The sequence below is a fragment of the Uloborus diversus genome, chromosome 9 (assembly GCF_026930045.1).
Source record: "Uloborus diversus isolate 005 chromosome 9, Udiv.v.3.1, whole genome shotgun sequence".
NCBI lineage: Eukaryota > Metazoa > Arthropoda > Arachnida > Araneae > Uloboridae > Uloborus > Uloborus diversus.
The window spans coordinates 131070930-131092009 of NC_072739.1; the positions used below are offsets into that span (position 1 = coordinate 131070930).

The following is a 21080-nucleotide window of genomic DNA, read 5'->3' on the forward strand; positions in this document are numbered from 1 at the left end:
GAATGTGAGGCAGAGTGAAATAGTTACGATACAGTACAGCTTTGATTTAATCATACCCCATTTAGTGATGTTTATGCAAATTATCATATATACTGCAACCGCCGCTACGCGGTCCAAGTTTATAACAGAAAGCTAATTCTGTGAGTGGAAGAATTGTTTTCTGAGTGTATAGTGCATGTGTTTGTTTTGCAGCGCCTGAGTGTTGCTAATAGAGGTGTTTTGTGAAGAATGTGTTAAGTACTTTTTTTGACTAAGAACTATTGAAGTTGGCATTTTTGGCCAACAAGCAATTTTCTCAATTTAACATTCAATTTACATTTCACTGGTCTGGATTTAACTGCATTGAATGTTTATGCTCCTCAATTTAACAATAATTTTCAAGTCCCTTACTTGCGGTTAATCGGGCTTATACTGTAACTTACTTTTTTTTCAAAAGAACAAACTGGATATTTGTTTTGAAAGTTAAAGTTAATAATGAAAAAATAATAATAATAATAATTTTATAATAACCCTTGTATTGAAACATTATTTTTAATTTTTGGCAGTAATTTGTATCTCTAAAAAAAAAGCATTTTTTTTCATGGGGCAAAGCGAAAAATAAAATATTTTTCTAATGAAATATTTTCTACGTGATTATTAAATTTTTTTTTGATAAAATGAACGAGTAAATAAAGGAATGATTCTTTAATGAATAGATAATGAAACAATAAATGAATAAATTATTTAACTACAGTATGAGAAAAAATAAATGATCAAATAAAATATCGAACAAATAAGAAAATAAGTGAAGGAAGGTAAATGTGCGTATTAATTAATCAATGCATATATGAGTGATTTAATAAATGATTGAATAAGTAAATGAAATGGAATATTTCCTGTTGCCTCATCTATTGATTGCAATACTGCTATACTGAATGCCAGTATTTTGAGCTATTTTACAATTTTGCAAGAGGTAAAATACCAGTACTTTCGGTATCAGCTACAAATAATAAACAGTTTTCAATTAAAGAGTTCAATTTAACTTACTACATACCTACTGTCATGTTAAATGATCATTTCATTTTAAGCTTTTAATTTTACAGTAAGAGACACTAAAAATTAATACAAATAATATTTCAAATTTAAGACAGCATTTAATAGAGCCTTGAAAAAAAAAAAAATAAACAGCATGTTTTGTGTTGTTGCAAAACTAACATTTCAGCTCAATTTATTCTGCAATCAGTATTCACACACAGACAAACACACATATATATATATAAAGAAATGCCAACAACGTGTTCCAAATATCTTTTTATAACATTCTTCTCAAAAAATGCTTTGAAAAGTTTTATTTCAACATGAATGTTTACAAATTACAATGCTCCTTTTTAGCAGTAGTTTTCTGATAACTAATACAGAATTTCTCTATACAGTTAGAGAGAGAAAATCTATTTAAGAAACTTGAAAAACAAAAAAGGTGTTTATCAGTTTCTCAAAGTTGTTCAAAAATTAATTTAGAAATATTAGCTTCAGGGCCCTCTGAATTTCAAAAATTATTTTTCCACATTTTTCCATCAGCACCTTTAAGTACAGAGTTATGATTTCAAAATGCTGTAAGCAATAAATTATGGCTTAGAGTAATATGAAATTAGACCTGTATATGCATGAACCCATGCAAGCCCTCAGACAATGGATTATGGAAATTGTAGTGCATTGAATGGGGGTGGTTTCCTTCAGTCAAAAGTACTACTTTTAGTCACTGAAATTGATAGAATGAGTAAAAAAATAACATGGACCCAGAAAATACTTTCATTTTCCCCAACAGTTATTTTTTAATAAATTTTTTCAATGTCCAATTTTGTAAACAAGGTGTGGTCTTTATGTAATCACAAAAGGTGCAATTTGGCGCATCTTTCTACCACGTTATAATAATACAGAAGCGAATTAAATATTGCGCTCTACACTTGTTATAAACCATATCGTTGCCAATCAGGGCTGGCTTTCTGCTGGCAGAAACTAGTTTTTGCCATGCCAGTGGCAGAAACTGGTTATAACCGGTAAAAACCGGCAGAAACTGGCAAAAACTTAAAAGCTTCTTTAATAACTCAAGTAATTACTAAATGATATTTGTTTAGATAAAGTAAAAAATGAAACTTCTTTGTCATCATTTTAAAAAATAAAATCCTATTCCAGTGCCCTTGATTTAGTTCGGAAAGGGAACTTTTCAGCTGCAGATGCTCCTAACATTTGGATTGATCTAACAAAGGACGAAAATTCATATGGGTGCGTAGGAAAGAGGAGTGACATCGGCATTACTGATTGTAATATGCTCGCTTATATGCTTCATCTAAATTGCTTGTGATTGAAATTATCATGTGCTTCAAGAAGAAAGTGCAAGAATATTACTTTGCCAATATTAAGCTAGATGCTGTACCTATTATCACAGCTTTGCAAAACAAATAGGCCGCATTTCTCAAAACTTATTTTTCCCGTCAAATTTTTACTATTACCCCAATTACTACATGGTGGATCAGTTTTTAAAAAAAGAAAGTTTCACAAACATTGCTTGTTCCTTGATGCATTGCCTGCTAGCTCTTCTGTTTGAAGAATATTCTAAAGTTTCTCATTTGTGCATATTAAATTGAGAAACTGTTTAGATTTTTTAAACCACCTTTTCTAAGAGGCAACTGCGGAGTCCAAAAAATTTAGCATTTGATTTTGAATTTCGATAATATTGTAATTAAATTGCTTTGTTTAACAACTAATTATTTTCTTTATGCATTTTCTAATGTATGTCATTAGTTAATTTTTTTGTCATATTGTAAGTTTTTGCCATGCCGGTTTTAACTGGTTTCTACCAGTGGTTTTAACCACCTCGGCAGAAACTTGCCAACCCTGTTGCCAATACACGTGAGTAAAGATGCGAATTAAATATTTTGTTCTGTGAATGGCAACATTGAATGGCATTTCATCATTTGTGATGTCACACGACAGAAGCGTAAACAATGAAAGCGCACCGATTTAAGTAATTTTTTTTTAATATTAAACGTAAACAAATTATTTTAAAAATGGTCAAATCCTATGTTTTTAAGCATGCTCTTTCAGAAAAAAAAACTTTTAAAATTTTGGAAACAACCCCATTCTAATAATAACTTTAATGTCTTCAGTGCATGTTATGTCTTTTAATTAGCATATCTAGACACAATGATGAAAAGATTGATTACAGGATAGCTTAATTATAAGCAGTAGTTTAAAAGTATTAATATTTTTAAAATACTTATGCAAACAAAATTCTAAAGTTTCACTTATTTACAGGTCTAACTTTAGGCCTTTCTGAGAGATGGTTTCTTTCTACTAGAAAATTTAAAATGCTAACTTAAACTATATTCAGACAGTTTCAATGATGCGTCAAAATTAGTAAGTTGGTCACTTTAAACGGCTTGGCAGGAGACAAGATTAATATTCAATAAAAATCATTGTGTATATAATACAGAAAGTTACTCAAAAAATTCTAAAAAATAAAGAATATTTAAGAAATTTTTAATACGAACCATGGAAACACTAAATCAGCAACAGATAAGCCATTCCAAATTGAATGATCGAAAAATTCATATCCCCCACCGCCATAGTTCACAAATATCATTACTACTATAGATATTCTGTGGATAAAATAAAAAAGTGACAAAATTGAAAGATCGTGATATTTAAAATTTTGAACATGGGAATGTTTAAGTAAAAATTGTGTTGCAAAGTCAGTAACAAAAGATCTACTGGGAGAGCTTTTTGGAAAATGTAAAGGTTTTCTTTTTCTTTTCTTTCTTTTTTTCTTTTTTTTTTTTTCAAGCAATTTACCAGACTTATAAAAGTCACCAAAAAAATGTAACCTTTCATTAGCAAGTCAAGATGCAAAACAAATAAATAAAAAAAAAATACAGACTACAATTTGCACTTGCATCTTTTTTGGATTAAAAATAGTGTTTCTTTAAACACCAAAATTAATGTGTGCAATTTTTGCTTGCAACAATTTTACATTTGGTCCAAAAACCAAACTATTTCTAGCTCTAAGTAACAAAAGATTTCAGCAAAAAAAAAAGTACAAAAAATTAAGAGAATGTAAAACAATTTCAAGCTAAATCGAAAATGTTACTGAAAACTTTTACTTTCCTGTTTTTTGAACTTTTAATCAAATTGCATCCCGAAAGTTTTTTTGCTCTCTCACTTTTCTCATAAGTTAATAAATAATAATTGTAAGGGAAATTTTTAAACTTAACTACAGTAGGTGCAGCTTAATGTGATCACTTTGGGACAAATACAGTTTGATAACAATAACGGAATATAATCCTGGACACACAAAATGACGATTTTTTTTTTCAATTATGAAACATTGATTTTTTACACTTGCAAGTTAAAATTACATTGACTCAACTAAATGCAGTTTTAAATTACAACTTACTAAATTAGCAGAATGGAATAGCTCTTTTTTTCATTGATTAAACCATCTGTCCGTTGCTACAGAGTTGGTCTTTTTTTTCCCATTTAAAAAGCAAGATCTTTTGCTTTTTGTCTCATTAACGAACTTCCTTCTAGCGCATCCTTTTCACTGACATTCGCAAACCACAGTTTCAAAGCAGATTCAACTTCACCATCTTTTCCAGCATGATTTCGCTTATTGTTTAAATTTTTATTTAGCTTCACTTTGTTTTCAATCTCGCCCTTATCTTTAGTAACTTACAAAGAAATGTCTAGGAAATGTTCAGTTTCTATGCAGCATTTCCGTGACTCATCATGGTTAAATTGGCAAAGCGTTTTAAAATGTCATTTTTATTTCCCTTAACAGTTACATCATTGCGCTTTTTCTCCATCTCTAAAATGATTGACCGTTTAGAGTGAAGATTTTAGTGTAAGCAGGGAGAAAAAATCCTCTGCTTTACTGAACTTGTTTTCCCGGAAAATACTTGCCAGGATTTGCCTTTGTAATTCTGTTGATTGAGGAGAAAAAATTGAAATTTTATGAAAAAGTGATAACAATAAATGAAAGCACTGGTTACAATAACCAATTTTTTTAACACATGGTAATATACAAGGGTTACGGGACTTCGTGATTCTGATATATAATATTAAGCAAGTGAAAACATTAACTGTGATCACATTAAGCGGCGCCTACTGTATAGATGAAGCGAGACTTTAATTCCCTCTGAGGAACTATAGGGTCCTAAAATCATGTTTAAAATTAAATGCTTCTCCAGTATTGCAATTACTATAAATGAACCCTATATACTTTATAAGCACAGGGACCAACAATAATTGATAAAAGAAATAGTAATCAACTTAATAAATTCAGATAATAATAATAATAATAATAAAGCTTATGATATCAAAAGGACAGAACCAGAAACATTATGAAAGACAAGCATTACACAGATACAGATGAAGGCAAGAAAAGAAAGAATATTGTGCACATTGGAACTTGACAAAACTACAAAAGCATTGCAAGTAGGCCATAAGTTTGAAACAAAACGTGCATATTTATTTCGGAATATCAGCTTTGAAAAGTAAATTATTTGCACAACAGACTAAATAAATTACTATAAAATTTTTACCTCAGTGTGTCATAGATATTTCTTAGAATACCATTAGCTCTTTAAAAAAAAAAGTCAACTTGCCTGAATAAGTACTGTTGAAAGATTTTTTTCAGAAACGAGAAAACGTTATTTCAGAAACAGTACATGAAGCTGTGAACTGCTTTTGAAGGGCTGTTTTTTAATATGGATGAAACTATATTAAAGCACTAGTGGTACCTGCACGGCTTTGCTCGTAATAGAAAAATTAAAAGGTCTTTTGGTTCGCCTGTATATTTACAAATAATGTATAGTGAATTTTCTCGCCAATTGGCTTGTATCCATGTTACGGTTCCACGTTATGATAATTTTGTATCTCGCCAATTGGCTTGTGCCCATGTTACGGTTCCACGTTATGGTAATTTCCTAATTTTTTCCTCCATCTTACAATAATTTTGTTCTTAAAATTGGAATAGAAAAAGAATCACATTGAATTTTCAAAAAATCGCTTCGAGGTGCACACCCCCATGCTACAAACTAACTTTGTGCCAAATAGGCCGAACGGTCTAGGCGCTATGCGCGTCACAGAGATCCTGACAGACAGAGATCCGGAAAGAGAGAGATCCTGACAGACAGAGACTTCCAGCTTTATTATTAGTAAAGAAAAAGTATCTTAGTCATTTTTTAAAAACAAAAAACGAGAACAAATATAACTTGGAGAAAATTGAAGTAGATTTTTTCATTTTGATATGCTCGCACTTTTTAAACCATTTTTACGTTGATACTTTTTTTCAATTGCCGAATGAATTTTATAAGTCTTACAATGAAGATTTTACTGATTTTGGTAAGTATAATTTTTTGTTATTATAGTATTTTTATTATTCTTAAATGTTACTTAATCTTTGGAATTTTTTTATCTTCATTAAAAAAAAAAATCAATCCAGGAACAGTTTCGAATAGAAGAAAGAAAACGGAAAGACATTATTTTTTTAGTTTTTGCACAATGGAATGGCAATTCTAGACTAAGCATTTCTCATCACAGTGAGAAAATGCACCCCCCACCCACCAAATTAATTTCTGGGCTCGCCACTGAGTGAGTCTATTTCACAGTTTTACATTTGGTTTGTTTCCTTACTTTTCTTTCTTTCTAAAAACGATAAAGATTCCTCATTAAAGGAAGGGAAAAAAAATTTAGTAGCAGGTTTAGAAAAAATATTGAAATTTGTTGTTGGCATTTATTTCAAATAGAACATTAAAATCAAATTGCAAATATACAATAAGTTTTGCAAGTAGTTATTTAAATTCTAAACTGATTTTTGTTTCTTTGTTTGTTTTTAATGCAAAGATAGTTTTCAAAAAAAGAACATTGTTGTGTTTTTTCTTATTGGAAATCTCCAGTTATTAATAATATAGTAAGAATATAAGCATCACTTTCCTAATTTGAATGAGATTAAAGAAAAATAAACTTAAAATTGAAAAATATTGAATACATTAAATTAAATATATTAATTTCATAATTAGGGGTCCCCCCCCTCTTCAAGTTATATTCTATATAATTCTTGACAAGAACTAACACATAACAAATTTTTGTTTTTATATTTGATACAATTAACAACAAAATACTTATTGAATATTTAATTTTAGAACAATGCACAATTTTGAGCAAATCTACCAAAATGTAAAATATTTTATTGAAGCAGTAATTTTTTCATAACTTTCAAACAATAGCATGTATGCTGTTTTATCAGCATTACAGATGCACGAATTTCATTAAGATTTGTGTAAATTTGTTAAAAGAAATTTTTGCACTCATATTTTTTAAAATGTCAGAAACTAACAAACCATGGGAAAAGGAGATCTGCTACAGTTAAGCCATTCCAACGAGCATGATGAAAAAACCAGTATTTTCCACCACCGTAATTTACAAAAATCATAAGCACAAGAGAAATACTAGAAAGAAAAGATAGACTAAAGGGTTACAGATAGAGAATAAACTTAAACATATACAAGTATTTGGTTTCATATACAAAGTAACACAAAATGTTGAACGGAGCAATTTGTTTTTTGAAAGCATGTGATGTATACAAAATTTTAAAACAAAACAAAATCCATTAAAATGTTTTTCATTAACACAGCTCACAAAAAAGATACAACTAATTAGTTTTAATACAAGATAAAAAAAAAATTGACAAGCATTTATGATTTTTAAAGAAACATATATGTTTGTTAGTTAGCCATAATTTTAATTTTAGTGCCACAGCTAAAAAAGCTAAAGAGTCCCTGCATTAACAAGCACTTAGCAGTTGGTTTTATGATTACAGTCTAAGCTAGGGTTTCCCAACTGCTGATCTGAGGGATTTCACGGTTGATTCATGAAAAAAAAATTAAATTTGGATATAATTCCTAAAGTTTTTTAAACCTCTCAACTTCTTTTCAGTATTATAAACCCAAATACAACATAAACAACATCTAAACATCAAAACAGAACAGCTAACTATGCATCCCAATTTGTAGTAATTTAATATTCTACATATTCTTTATTCAACAATTATTTCAGTGAATCACAACTGCTATTACATTTTTAAAAAAGAGAGTAATAGACAAAAAATTTATTGCTATTACATTCAAAACAGTTAGAACATTTTTCAATTTCGCTTGATAAACAACATCTATTTCTGTTTTCGTTGTAAGGATTTTCTAAATCGGGATGTTCTCTCCATCCTCTGCATATACATCAACTTTTCTGCAATATCACGAATGCAAATGCAATAAATTGTTTGATTTAAAACAGAACGATGTCTCAGAAACAAATCTGCTGCAATAGATAGTGAAGTTATAAAAACACTTGCAGCAGCAAATGTCACACTAACTAAAAATTATTTCTGTGTGAAATTATGTTAAATAAATGAAATGCCTAAACATAAACTTTTTAATTTTGGTTCACCTTGATTTGCAAAATGGCATTTTTCCAAAATTTCTATTTTTCCTATTTTCAAAATTTATTAATTAAATTATTTACACTTTATTTATATTAAAAGTATTAAATTCCATAAAAATTATTTATTAAATGAATTTTTTTTCCTATTTTGAACATGCAATACATTTATTGAATGCATTAAAAAAAATGCTATACCCTCTAACAGTGTCTAAAGAGCGAAGTCGCTTTGGGGAAGCTTTTTTTTCTTCAGCAACAGAACTGGATGAATAAGCTGCAGTTAAGTCCTACAATAATAATAATAATAATAATAATAAAACATGAAACAGACATGATTATGACAATTTTTACAATAGCAGCAAAATGCCATTTATGTTAATGTGCACACACAAACACAATCAAAAAAAGTTTTTCACTGAAGATACGTTTAATATAATGTTTTTAGATACGTCTCTAATTTTCCTTCAAAAGAAGGCCTGAGCTGAGCATAAACAAAAAATATTTAACGCTTACTGATGTAAAACTTGTCTTGCAATATGAATCAAAAGAGGCTGAGGTGGCCAAATCGGTAAGGCATTGGACTTTTGACCGGTGGGTCTTGTTTTCGATCCTAGCCAGTCAAAGACTCACCGTCTTCATTAATGACAACTGGGGGACGTTAAATATGCTCATGCTCACAAAGTCCTCCAAGTGAAACAATAGCTTTGGGGGTGATGGACCAGGGATTGCCCAGCTCTTGGTCTGGATCAAAAAATCAGAGCTCCTATCCAACTATTCAAACAACAAACAGTGGTAAGTACAGGGCCACTGGAGTAAAAAAAAAATGAATCAAAAGTTTGGAATTAAAGTTCAAATTAAAAGCTGTCGAGCAACCCCTGATCCAGCACGTCCAGGAGGACTTGAAAATTACTTCAATGGAGCAATAAATAACAAATGGAAAATTGCTTCTGTAGAATGAATGTTTCAAATTGAATCATAATTTTCAAGAACCTTCACTACTTTTTCCCTTTTTCCCAAAATTATAACTGAATACTTAAACTTTTGAAGAAATTACAATGCATCAACTAACTCTTGAACTGAAACTATGATGAGGAGGAAAATTCCACACTTGGGCCTTTTATCTATCAAACTTAATCTGAAATCAATCACAATTTTTACTGCTTTGAAAAACTAAAATAACTCGTTTTTATCATGATTGATAAACATGGTCTTAATGTTTAGAATCACAGATTATGCAACATGAAAAACACTTACAAAACTTACATCAAGAGAATTTCGGTGAAAAAGACTGTTTAAAATTCCTTTTCTGAAATAGAATAAATAAGAAAATTCAGAACTTTGACAAATGTAATACTTTGACAGAGAATAAGATTCTACAAAGCAAATAGCTTTATATTGATGAAAAGGATCATAATGGGAAAATTTTATATGAAATAATTTAACATAGAAAAAAAAGAAGAAATTAAGAAAATTGTAACAAAGCTAATTTGCAAATTTACTTGATTTTATAAATAATTCAGCAGAAAAAGAAAAAAACACAAATTAAGTTACCTTTTCAAGTATTTTCCAGCTATCCAGAATGCAGCAAGCAAGATGTAAATTGCAACAGCAACAAGAATGGCTACACAAAAATTCAAATTTTAACAATGCATTCCTATTCTTTTACTTCCTTTATAATATAATAACAAATCTAACAATGCCCTGGGAAGGTAAAGAGCAGCAACCAGCAAATTTTTCATTTTTTTTCTCACTTTTTCATTTCTTGTATTTTAGATTTATTGTACAAATTCGCTTATTTGGTTAATGCAGAAAATAAAGCACAATAAATAAATAAATAAATAAATAAATAGATAAATAAAAAAATTAATTTGAATTTTGGCTTTTTGATTTTAAATTATGTTTCTCGCGATCACGAGTATGTGTGTGAGTGTTTATGTAAGCCTGCATTTGTGTCCAGGCATGAGTGTGTGCGTATGTGTGTTTATATAGGTATGTCTATGTATGCATGTGTATTTGAGTCTGTGTGCAGGCATGAGTGTGTGATGTATGTCTGTGTGCAGGCATGAGTGTGTGTAGGTGTATGTATGTATGCGTGTGTTTGTGTGCAGGCATGAGTGTGTGATGTATGTCTGTGTGCAGGCATGAGTGTGTGTGTGTGTGTGTATGTTGGATATGGACGCAACCTGGAGACGGTTTTCGCTAGAGGAGCAGCATCGTGAGGCCGGTTGATGGTGGTGCTGCAGAGTGCACGGGGGGGAAAATAAAATCATAGGACGCCAAAAACAGTCAAGTGAGAACAATAAGCAATGTGATTGCTCAAAAAACCATCACACTCTAACATTTCTCTATTATTAGACTGGATTTCCGAAACTCTTTTCTTCAAGTATCTAAAAATTAATTTCTGCTCATACAGTAAACTCCCGATTATCCGCAGAATAGAGGGTGGAACACTAACAGCGGATGATCCGCAGTCAGGTAAAATCAATGCTAGTGTACACAATAGCTTAAAAAGTTCAATAACACTCACATACATTTAAAATATAGCTAAAACGATGACAAGGTAAATAGAAAAACATGCAAAAGTTAAGAAAAGGATTGTTCATAATTGAAAATGGATTGCACACAGATGTGAGCAAATCCTGCAAGCGGACTGCAACAGATCACGCTAGGTTACACCAAAAACACATAGGAGAGGAGAGAGGAATTTTTCAAGACTGTTCCGGTCACTGGTTTACGCTTGTAAGTAGTGTAGATCTAAATATCAGTAAATAGAGCAGATCTAAAATTCAGCAGAGTAGTGTACTGCCGTGCTAAGCTCAAAAGTGGTATCTGCAGTGGAGCTCAAAAGGAAAAATTCATGATTAAGGTTTTACAACTTTTTCCTTTGATTTGTGACTTATTTAAATGTTCAACTTGAGGTAGTTGTTTCATAAATATTTTATCTAACCTACATAAGAGCGTATTTTTGTAAAAATTTTAATTAAAAATTAATGAATGTAGTTACAATAAATTTTCTCTTTAAAACCTTTTCATATACAGGGTTAATTTCACTGTAAGTGACTGATACTAAGCATTTTTAGGGGTATCTGCACAAGTACAACAAAAATAGCTCAGGTGAAACGTGCTTAATGTATCATTAATTAATACTCTGCTTCATTTGGACTTAGCTGCTGCTTTATTTTGTAAATACAAATCAAATAGAATCTACCTTCTGAAAAATATCATTTTTAAAATTTCGGGCATTTAAAACTGTATATAAATCATAATCATTTTCTGTTCTCTATATTCAAAGGATGTGTTGATGCTATCATTTATAATGTTTTATTTTCTAGATTCATTTTTACCCAGCATGAAGATAATTTTGACAGTAGACGATACTTAAATAAAAATATAATTGGCCGTAGAATGAAATGCGTTTTTTTACATGAAAGAATTGGATATGAATGTTTTATATGCATTTCATTTTTAAGAATTTGCATTTTAAATAAAAATTTGAATAGAAAAATCGGAATATTTACTTGAACATTTATGCAAAGTTGTATTAGTTTTTATTATCAACCTACACCAACTATTCAACGGTTAACTAATTTTAGTACTCTGTTACAATAAACTACTACATTATTAAATATGCTGCTATGCTAAGGTATAAAAGTCGTATCTACAAATTACTAAGGAGAAAAGTGGTAAATGCGCAGATACCACTTTAAAGGCTTAGTATTTGTCACTTACGTTGCCTTAGCAAACTACGCAAAATGTGTAGCTACTACTTTTTCCTTAAAGCTTTTTTTAGTATATCACGTTCACAAATCGCCAAAAAACTTAATTTAGGTACATTAAATTACTAACAACCACCTGGTGACAATAAGTCAATTTTGATAAAATGTGCAGATACCACATCTGTGATTAGCACAACAGTGTAGATCTACTAGTCAGGATTCCATGTCATTGAAAGGGAAGGAATACAAATGTTTTAGATAAGACTATGCACTTGTTAAGTAAAGATATGTGCATTTATCTCCATTCAGTTTATCATCACGAAAAATATTATTATTATTATTTTTTTTTTTTTTCAATTTTTTTTTCAAAGGGTGAAAGGTTACAGATAATTATGAGTTTACTGTATTCTGTGCTCTACCTTCCCAAGGCAGAATATATATTCAGGGCCGATCCTAGGGTGTCGGCCGCCCGTGTGCAAAGCCCTAATGTGCCGCCCCTCAAAGAGTAATTTGCATATTTTGACTAATCTTTAACATCCATATAAATCTTTCTTCAAATTTTTATGTCAAATTTTGATTCAAATAACAAAAAAAAAAAAAAAAAGAAGAAGAAGAAGAAGAAGAACTTATTTTGATAATTGAACATTTAAAATTCAGCATATTTATTCGACTTATTATAAGTTATCTTGTGAGAAATTCTTGAATTTTTCTTGATTAAAAGAACTATATGATGCGGCCTGCGGCCGCCCCTTGCTTTGGCCGCCCTTGTGCGGTGCACACTCTGCACACCTGCTAGGATCGGCCCTGCATATATTATGTTTCTATAAATAGTGCAGAGGGACAATTAACATCAAAATTCGAAAAGCATTAATCCAGTTCACCCCTTGACAACCAGATACCTTTATTACCAGTTTGATTAGCTTTTGTGAAACACAATAGATTGGCAAAAAAAATTTTCGGTGATGTATGTTTATTCTAAAATGATTTTCAGTCAGCGGTTTTAAATACTTTTCTGAAATTTTCAAAATTTAATTCATTAATACATGCTGCTGTCAATGTGGAAAGATCGCGCCTGATGCCGGTATGATTTAAAAATTTATCTTTATGCTTGTTGATCTTATGTGTTTCAAATTCATTTCTATTTTTAGCAAAAAGTAGTAAATTAAATCAGTTGTATGTTACACGTGAGGTTTATTATTGCAATTGCAATGATACACTTTGACAATATTTTCTGGCAATGTTGACGAGCTGAGAACAGCTTTTACTGATTAATGGTTTTGAAAAGGGAATTCTCAGAAATTTAAAACTTTATAAATAGAATTCTGTATTAGTTTTAAACATTTCTCTTTTATATATATATCTATATATATAAAGGTGACAGTGTTTCTTTGTTTGTTTCTTTCTTTGTTTGTACCCGATGGCCAGAAGACACCATAGCACCTACAGCCCTGAAACTTGGCACAAAATTCGAATGTACCCCGGGGGTCTGCACCTTGAAGCTCGAATTTTAAATTTCTAATTAGTTTTTTCATAATTAACTAATTAAGCTGAAATTTCACGTTTTTTGCCTAATAAGAGAGTAAAAAATCCTCCCTCCCCCTGACATTATATGTCATTGGAAAGAGTTTTCCTCTCCAAACAAGATGACGTTTGTTCCATTTCTCTCAATTAAATAAAACAGGAGATATAAACGATTTTAATTACGATCCCTATTGAGCCACTTTTCAAGGCTAAACTTGATTTTTGTTTCTGCAGTGACGTCATCTTTGGTAAACGGATTAAATGTGCTTGCAGTGACGTCATCTTTGGTATACGGTTGCGTTCGAATAGTAGAACCGGTGGTTGCGCTGTTGTCATTTTTGTTAAATTCACTGTGTGAATGTTAATTGATATTCTTTTTAATTTGAAAGTTGCTTGGCGAATTTGGCGATAAACAATAGAGTTGCGGAATATTTGTTTATTTCGCATTTAGGTTTTTAAAGGGTGTTCACGCATTTTAGTTAAAAAATATGATTACTGATTATTGGACATCAGAAAGGGGGGGGGGAGGTATTTTTTTTAATTCTAGAGTTTTTTTCCTTTCCTCAAACGTTAGCTTTTCTATAGTTAAATTTTTCATATGGGGTGCGGGATTTCCATTTTGTCCTAGATGCACCGTGTTACGAAACTGGAAATAGGCATAGAAAATACCAAAAAGATAGATATTGATTAATTAATACCGTTGCCAAATTTATTTAAACAGCCACCATAGGCGGCACACTTGGCCTAAAAACAGGGGGGAGGGAGTGGTTTTTTTAATTCAACGATATAAAAGCGTTGGATAGATATAAAAGTGTTGGAGTTAATTTCAATAGTCAGTAAAGTAATTTTTTAGTCACATAAAATAAAGTTACATTTATGTAGAATTTCCAGAGCATTGAAAGGAGGGGGAAAAACATTGTTCACTTAATTTGTTGTAACTTACGGACATAGGCTTCTTCAGCCTTTTGGACATTCTCTACAAAACAGCCACTCTCATTCACTTTAAGATAATTTATAGCATTTTCCCCTACATACATTGAGTCCCTAAAAAAAATATTTATGAATCTTGTATTTTGGTTTATTAGCAATAATAAATAATCATGAATAATCTACTAAAACTGAATAAATAGTAAGGATATTCGAAAGTTAAATAGCATCATAATTAGATTACAATATGAAAGAGTTGTATTCTGGAAAAGTTAGGAAATTCTTGAATAAGAAAATGGTCAAGATCACAACGTCAGCTACAGAATCAGAATTATAGAATAAAGAATTTTTTTTTTTTTTTTTGAAGCATTTAATGAATTTAAAGGTCCAACATTCGAAATGTAGAAATCATACACATATAAAAAACAATGCAAATTTTTTTTTAACACATACATCATAATATCAAAAATTTAAATGTAGGTACAACTTTTTTTTTTTTAAATATTTATTAAGCGCCTGGAATTTTTTCTGAGGGAAAAGAACAAATCATTAAACAAAATCTTTACTTCAGTATTCTTTGGAAAGGAGTTGAAACTGCTGCCCATGCCTATCTTATTTTGAGTTCATATTTAAAGTTTTAAAATTTTAAACTAAAAAAAATGTAGGCTGAATTAATAAAACGTGGGATAAGATAGGCACTGATAAATGTTCTATGTGCAATTTGTTGCTTTGAAGGTAAATATCAAATAACAATTTCGGATGCAATTGGATTGAAATTTTCGACTGAGCGTGGCAAAAGAAGATGCCTGTCCTCAACGGAAGATACAATATAATTAGGGTTGAAAATATCCATCAATACAAAACCATTAATGTAAAATCAATAGAATTGCATAGAGAACAAAAATATCAGGTGTTGCAGAAACGGATGTAATCAGGTTTCAAAATGCACAAAGAATCATGCCTGGGGCGTGACAGTGTAATAATGGCCAAATTGCAACAATTTTAGGTGTAATGTGCAAAAGTAGACAGTATGTTATCTTTAAAACAATAGAATATTGTTTTTAAAAGTATAATTTTTCGTTTGGGCGCAGAAAAGGCCAAAATAATACTTTTGTTGAAGCTTGTAGCAGAATTTTCTGTTTGGCACCATTCAGCAAAATTGGCGCAAAGGCGCAATAGTGTACCCCTGTGCTATGGATATCCAAGGCAATAATACTGATTTCTGCATACTGGGTACAATACTGAGTATAACATGTATACAATACTGAGTATACAATAATGTATACAATACTGAGTAATTTTCTTGATTCTTAACAAAAAGAAAGAAAAGATAATTACTAGGTTTTTTTTTATTTATTTACTTGCAAATTGATGAGTTGTGACTGTCCAGAACTTCCCAAGTGGAGCCGAGAGCAGCAAATTTCACTACAAATTTTTTCCATTTATATGGACTTACTGATTCCTTTAGTTGTAGCGGGCACTAGAACAAAGAAATTAAAAGATCAAAAATTAATCTAGCAATTATAAGTAAAGTTGATAATCATCAATTTCAGAGACTTAATTAAATTAATAGCTTGGTAAATGAATATGACGACGGCTTAGGTTGCTCCTTTAACAAATATCTTTTCAATCTATCACCCCACTCCTAAGATCAAAGATTGCTATTTTCAGCACTAAAATCTTTAATAAGCGTACACAGGTTATGCTTCACAGAAATAAAAATAAAGAGGCTTTTTTTTTTTGTATGTGTAAGTACATTTCAAAGAGAAAAACAAATCTGTTGGTTTCAAACTTTCAAGCCAAATGCTTAATAACAGTATCAGCAGCAATTAACTGGATTTTGTCGGTTAGGTTTTTTCTTTATTCCAATTATTGAAGCATGAGTTTCATTTTATTTTCATAAGTTCAGTCTATGACAGAAGTAAAATACATAAAGGTGTTTAGTATTATTCCTCAAAGTTTCCTTTGTAATTGTAGTCTTCTCATCAAAATATTCTTACAGATAATATTCAATGTAAAATGGTCGACCTTGGCGTCAGCGCAAAGAAGTGCTCCTTCATTCAAAAATTTCTCATTCCTACTGGGCCCCCATTTCAGGGATGAAATAATAAATTCTCTGGCATATTAAAACATTTTTTTCCTCACCCAGAGCTTTGGTGCGTTATCCTGCAAGGGTGGATCCAGGAACTCTTCAAAGGAAGGGCGAAACTAAGCTTTTAGAACTTCAATTTTGGAAAAATTACAGATAGTCAGAGGGCTAAGGGGGAAGAAACTGCATTTTGTGATAAAATTATGAAACTTGGCATGTTTGTAATTGCATATACAAATATTTTAGGAAGGGGACACATTCCAAAATCCTCACCCCCCCCCCGGGGCAGCCATATTTGGTCCAAAACAAAAAATGGCGATTAAAAAATTGTATTATAAATTTTTAAATCATTGGTTGCATCACTCCATAGATGTTAATTATATTTTTTACCATTTAAAGCTCATTAAGCGTCTAATTTCAGAAATAACTTCACAAAAAGTGGTTTAAAAAAAAAAGATATCTTCAAATTGTAAATTCTCTGACGCGAATCCCCCCCCCCCCCCAATAACATAATTACTGGTTTCTGAATTTAAAGATACATTAAATTAGGGTGATATCAAAGTAGGGTTCCACTTATCTGAATTCTAATTGCCCGGTCCAATTATCCGGTCATGATGCACCTTGTTTTTTTATGAGAGCACGCATAATTGGAAATATTTTCAAAGGTTATAAGAGAATATGGACTTGAAGGAAAATGGGTGAAATTAATGTCAAGACATCATAATTCTAATAGAAATAAATTTAAAAATTAATATTTAAATTTATTCTTCTTATTACTATTATTACTATTTTGTTACTGTTGTTAATTCTCCGTTAATCGATTGATCATTAGTAAGCTTTTACTCATTTTATGAATATATATATATATACTAGAGGGCCCGACAGACGTTGTTCTGTTCAAACTTTGTGAATTGAAAAGTTAAAAAATTTCAATAAACTATCAAGTGTTTGAACCATTCTGTTAAAAAAAAAAGTTAAAAAAATGTTTTAAGTTGCTATGGTGTCAGACTGTGTATATTTATTACAACTTGATTTATCTAATGCCCACTGAGCAGTTGTTTTATTAAATATTTTTTCTCCCGTACTTAATGGTTTGCTCCTTCAGCCATACTTAAAGGATAAAAAGCGTCCTCAGATATTTAGTGTAAAAATCTAACTACCCATCTAGAAAAAACGGGAAATAAGGCTGCAACATCCCCCATATGAAAAAGAATAAAACAATCGAAAGGATATCGTTTAGAAAAATGATAAAGGTAGAAACAGTTCTCTGAATAAGCGAAAATCACTCATCCCTCCCCTCCCGATGTAAAATAAACACATTCTTCAACTAAAATGACAAAAAACTCTTTAAAAACGAAAAACAATTGTTTGCAATTTGAAATATTTCGCCAAATAAACAAAAAATACAATAAATTACATTAAGAGTAGCTTTAAAATGTAAACAAATGATCGCGCAACTCTTGTTTATAGCCAAAGTCGCCAAGCCACCACGTTACTGTAATCCAGCCGATCAGTGAGCAAAGTCAACTCCGACCGATTAGCGGTCCGATCTTTTGAGCGAAAACTTTTAAAACTTCATATATTGCCTATTTCGTTCTTTCCACCAAAGATAAAGATCTTTCACTGCCCTGAGCTTTTGTGTACAGAACTACCCTGTTGTAATTTATCTGGACGAAAATAAAATTTGTTTCGTCTTTAAATTCCATCATCTTTTCCTTTAATAATGTACTGATTGGTTTAATAATCTTTAAAGTATTCTTGACATTGGTGTCAAAACTCAGATGGATTTGAAAACAAATTTTGCTAGGTACGGTACTTTCTGATCATTTGGTTAGGAAAACCTAAAACACCGATCCGGTCACATGATTCAACTACGACGAAAGAAGACACGTTTACCCGATTTCTTCCAGTACTTTAGTTTAAAATATATCATGAGACCTAAAATCGTTGCTTTCAAGAAATGAAGGCTTCACTCTCTCTCTCTACGTTTTATCTACACAAATTGACATATATCACAGCAGGAAATTTCATTACAAAAAGCAGAGCTGGCTTTCTTATTGTCCTATGGCAACAGGTTAAATATTTATTTCAGTTCTCGCTCAACAATAGGTTAAAATAAATATTAATCATTTGAGAGATATAAACATTCAATGTTTAAATTAATTAATTAATTAACAAAAACGTTTCCGATTCGATCCATCGCGCTTCAAAACCATGCTCGCCACAACTTAATTACACACAGAAAATTTGATCAAAATCGGTCCAGCCGTTTAAAAGCCTTATGGTGACAAACGTCCGCACAGAAGATTTTTATATATTAAGGTATATATATACCTAAAGTGTATAATAAAAAAAATGTCTCTAATTACTTCTTACAAAAAGATTTACATTGATGCAATGAAGACACTTTTGTCAGAGAAGTTTTTATAACTTAAAAATCCAAGAAAGAAAGCACCATCCCAATGTTCAAATTTTGGAGCACCGTATTAAAGCTGAGGCTTTTAATGTTAATGTTTATTAGATCATAGCTTTCAACCAACTTTAATATCTTTACTGAACTTTTGAAGGAGCTGATTCTGTGTTTTTGTCCCATTTTATCGCTATACTAAACGATGTACATATACGTTTTAGTAACTACGCTTGGTGGTTACCAGTATTCATAAAACATACTTCTTCTTTAATCCAGAAACCTTTCAAACGTACACAAAGCCTTCGAAGAAGGAATGTTTGTTGTAAAAAAGACAATGAACATCTTTTTTCTGTAATTGGATTGGATCATGCTTATAAGCAAAACAATGCGGTGGTGAAAGAAGACAGTGGTATAATTGGTCTATCACAGATCCAACTACGTTAAGAAGATGGATGTTGGCTGGTCTTGAAGTTATCGATTTATTTACACAATTTGAAAAAGTTATTTCAAATCATTTAAAGAAACGCTATATATGCGCAATGAAGTAATGTTAAGTTTCCAAAGCCTGTTTACAAGAAAGGTCTTGAAGAGTCAGGTCTTGAAGAGAAATAGCAGAACATGGAAATCCATTTTTAGAGTTGTTCTCATTTGAGACGAATATAGCAGTAGACAAAGAATATGTGGGGCAATTCATGAAGATTGGGCAAGTTGAGGAAAAAAAAAACAGTTATAACAAATTCATAGAGAAAAGAATTGTGACTCAAAAGTCACTTCATATTCACAAGTAGAGGAAAAAAAAAACTTTTAAATGCAGAGATACATCGTGATGCCATTGTCTATGATGGTTCTTTCATCGTTCACACAAAACGACCTAGGACCGAAAATGTTTTGGTGGAGCATCTGAAGTCTATTCAGGATACAGATGCAAGACATATAAGAGGAATAGGAGAAAGCTATCGTTTTGAAGAAAATGGTTTGCTTCCTGAGAACTGGGTCAGTTTCCTCCGGAATGCAGATAAGAAGATAGAATTGTTTTTCATGATTGCATTGCCTGTACCATCTTGTTTTGCTCTTAATGATTCAACGGTGATTTTCATTGAATATGACAACTCTAGCTCCATCAAATCACGAGGAAGTTGATTTCAGGATCTTGGTACATGTTTTGGATGCTGGAGAAAGAGGATACCGAAGCATATGCATTAGAACTGATGGCCCCTGGTGTCATTTTAGGCATATCATACTTCCATGAGCTGTTCAAAAAAGGTATAAAGAAGATGGGGCTTGAATTTGTAGCTGAAAAACACCTTCGACTTATACTTGTCCAAGAATTTGCTCACAAATTCGGTCAGCAAAAAGCAGTTCCTCAAAGAGGGTTCCACACAATCTCAGGATGTGACACAACCTCTTTTTTTTCAGGTCGGGTAAAAGTGACGATGTGGAAAAGATGGAATGACTATCCTAATGTTATTGATGCATTTTTATACTTATCCCACCAAAAAAAAAAAAGCATACCTGATTAAAGATTTCAAATATCTTAGCGAATCTTTTTGTCTCTGTATAACTTCCGCCCGTAAATAAAGCTGGAAAACGTTTTTCCACCAGCAAACAAAGATCAATGATTTACTTATCACCCATAGCTGAAGTCGTTAGGCAACTTATTTAGTGCTTATCAATGGGGCAGCATGCCTAAAAATTTAGCTTGAACTTAAATTTATGATTGGGGTTTACAGTAATTGATGAGAAGCACATTTTTATTCATTTGAGTTTGCCCGCAGTTTCAAGTGCTTAAAGCGAATTTACGTCATGCAAGTGCAAAAAACAACTGATCCCAAACAACTTATGGGTGCTTCAAAAAAGGACTTATGTGCACATTGATGTGTAAATATTGCAAAGGAAAATGTTATGTATCTGTGTAAATTACTCGTAAATTCAAACATTTTAAATT

General features: G+C 31.2%; 1 protein-coding gene across 1 annotated transcript in view; it reads right to left on the bottom strand.

Annotated features, from left to right (window-relative positions):
* Window positions 1–21080, bottom strand: part of LOC129229331 (heparan-alpha-glucosaminide N-acetyltransferase-like) — an 84385-nt gene that overhangs the window by 17403 nt on the left and 45902 nt on the right. Inside the window, exons 3-8 of the mRNA XM_054863623.1 lie at window positions 15998–16116; window positions 14653–14753; window positions 10024–10093; window positions 9736–9778; window positions 8671–8759; window positions 3531–3638 (exon numbers count right to left, since the gene is read on the bottom strand). Coding sequence (XP_054719598.1) covers window positions 3531–3638; window positions 8671–8759; window positions 9736–9778; window positions 10024–10093; window positions 14653–14753; window positions 15998–16116 — 530 coding nt within the window. The remainder of the gene's footprint in view (window positions 1–3530; window positions 3639–8670; window positions 8760–9735; window positions 9779–10023; window positions 10094–14652; window positions 14754–15997; window positions 16117–21080) is intronic.